The sequence below is a fragment of the Parus major genome, unplaced genomic scaffold (genome assembly GCF_001522545.3).
Source record: "Parus major isolate Abel unplaced genomic scaffold, Parus_major1.1 Scaffold442, whole genome shotgun sequence".
In the NCBI taxonomy this organism is placed as follows: Eukaryota; Metazoa; Chordata; class Aves; order Passeriformes; family Paridae; genus Parus; species Parus major.
This window is the reverse complement of record NW_015379346.1, coordinates 19,994-21,796: the sequence shown is the minus strand read 5'-3', so window position 1 is coordinate 21,796 and position 1,803 is coordinate 19,994. Positions and strand designations below refer to the sequence as shown.

The 1,803-nt window shown below is 61.3% G+C and overlaps 1 protein-coding gene across 1 annotated transcript in view; it reads left to right on the top strand.

The window, feature by feature from the left end:
* LOC107199117 (neurexin-2-like) overlaps nt 1-1,789 on the top strand; it is a 24,256-nt gene extending 22,467 nt beyond the window's left edge. The window contains exon 13 of the mRNA XM_015616451.3: nt 3-1,789. Within this exon, the coding sequence (XP_015471937.1) occupies nt 3-109 (107 nt within the window). The 3' untranslated portion in view covers nt 110-1,789. The remainder of the gene's footprint in view (nt 1-2) is intronic.
* The last annotated feature ends 14 nt before the right edge of the window (nt 1,790-1,803 follow it).

Below are 1,803 nucleotides of genomic sequence, written 5' to 3'. Positions count from 1 at the left end.
CGATCTGCTGGTGGCCTCGGCCGAGTGTCCGAGCGATGACGAGGACCTGGAGGAGTGTGAGCCGGGCACAGGTGGGTGCTGCTCCAGGGCCCCGGGCACGCGCGTGTGACACGGCCATGCACACGCGTGTGACACGGCCGCACAGCCCGGGGCTCTTCCCCACCCCCCGGCGGGGGTGAGACCCCCACACAGGTGGAGGTGTGCACACACAGGTGTGGGGGTGTGCACACACAGGTGTGGGGGTGTGCACACACACAGGTGTGGGGAGTGGGGGTGTTGCACACGCGTGTGAGCAGGGAACGTGCCAGGCTGCTCACAGCAGAGGAACACGCGGCTACAGGAGCTGCTCACGCACCTGGACAGGTGTGTACACACACAGACACACACACACAGACATACCTGGACAGGTGCACACACACCTAAACTGTTCACATACACCTGGACAGGTGCGTGCACGCACACACACACACACCTGGACAGGTGCACACACACCTGAACTGTTCACACACGCCTGGCCAGGTGCACACACACACACACACACACCTGGATAGGTGCACACACACCTGAACTGTTCACACACACCTGGACAGATGCACACACACCTGAACTGTTCACACACACCTGGACAGGTGCACACACACCTGAACTGTTCACACACACCTGGGCAGGAGCTCCTCGCACACACACAGACACAGGTGTGCGCACACACCTGAACTCACACCTGCCCCACAAACACAGCCCCCCCCACCCAAGGCGCCTCCCCTTGCACACGCCCTCCCACCTGTGGCCCCGCCCCTCGCCTGTGGCCCCGCCCCCATCTCCACAGGTGTTCCCGCCCATTCCGAGCACACACCTGAGCCCAGGGGCCGTGCAAGCCCCGCCCCCACCCCGCTTCCCCTGACGGACGGACACTCGGACATTCGGACACGCGGACACTTGGACGGACAGGGAGGAGCCCCTGGTCTGGGGTCACCCCATGTGACACTGTCACACCTGCGCTGCCACCAGGACTTCGGCCACCCCCAGTGTCACACGGTGACACCCCCTGGACACCCCTGGTGCCACCTGGAGACTGGAAACCCCCCTGGACACCTGGGGCCTCACCTGGCACCCACAGCTGGCACCTGGACACTTGGGTGTGTCCCAGCCTGGCACCCACAGGTGTCCCCCTGGACATCTACGTCCCCCCACAGGTGTCACCAGGACACTCTGGTCCCCCAAGACCCCACTTGTGGGAGAGGGAAGGCAGCGGTCAGGGGAAGGGAGGAAGAGTGGGGGACAGACAGACAGACAGTGGACGGACAGTGGATGGACAGTGGACAGATAGTGGATGGACAGTGGACAGTGGATGGACAGTGGATGGACAGTGGACAGTGGACTCTGGATGGATGATGGACAGTGATCCATGGATGGATGGACAGGGATGGCGATGGATGCAAGGACAGTTTGAGGATGAGTTTGAGGCTGGCCAGATCCAGGGATGGACAGATGGACACACAGATGGATTCAGGGATGGACGGACACGGACGGATTTGGGAATGGATGGATTTGAGGATGGATGGGTGGATGGACAGAAGGACGCAAGGTGAATGGGTGGATCCATGGAGAGCTGGACAGGTGGATGGACAGATGGACACATGGATGGGTGAACAGGTTCAAGGATGGATGGACACGAGGATGGATGGACAAGTGGATTCAAGGACAGATGCTGGATCTGAGGGTGGACAGACATGTGGCCAGGTGGCTGCAGGGGTGGATTTAGGGATGGATGGATAGATGGATGGATGGATGGATGGATGGATG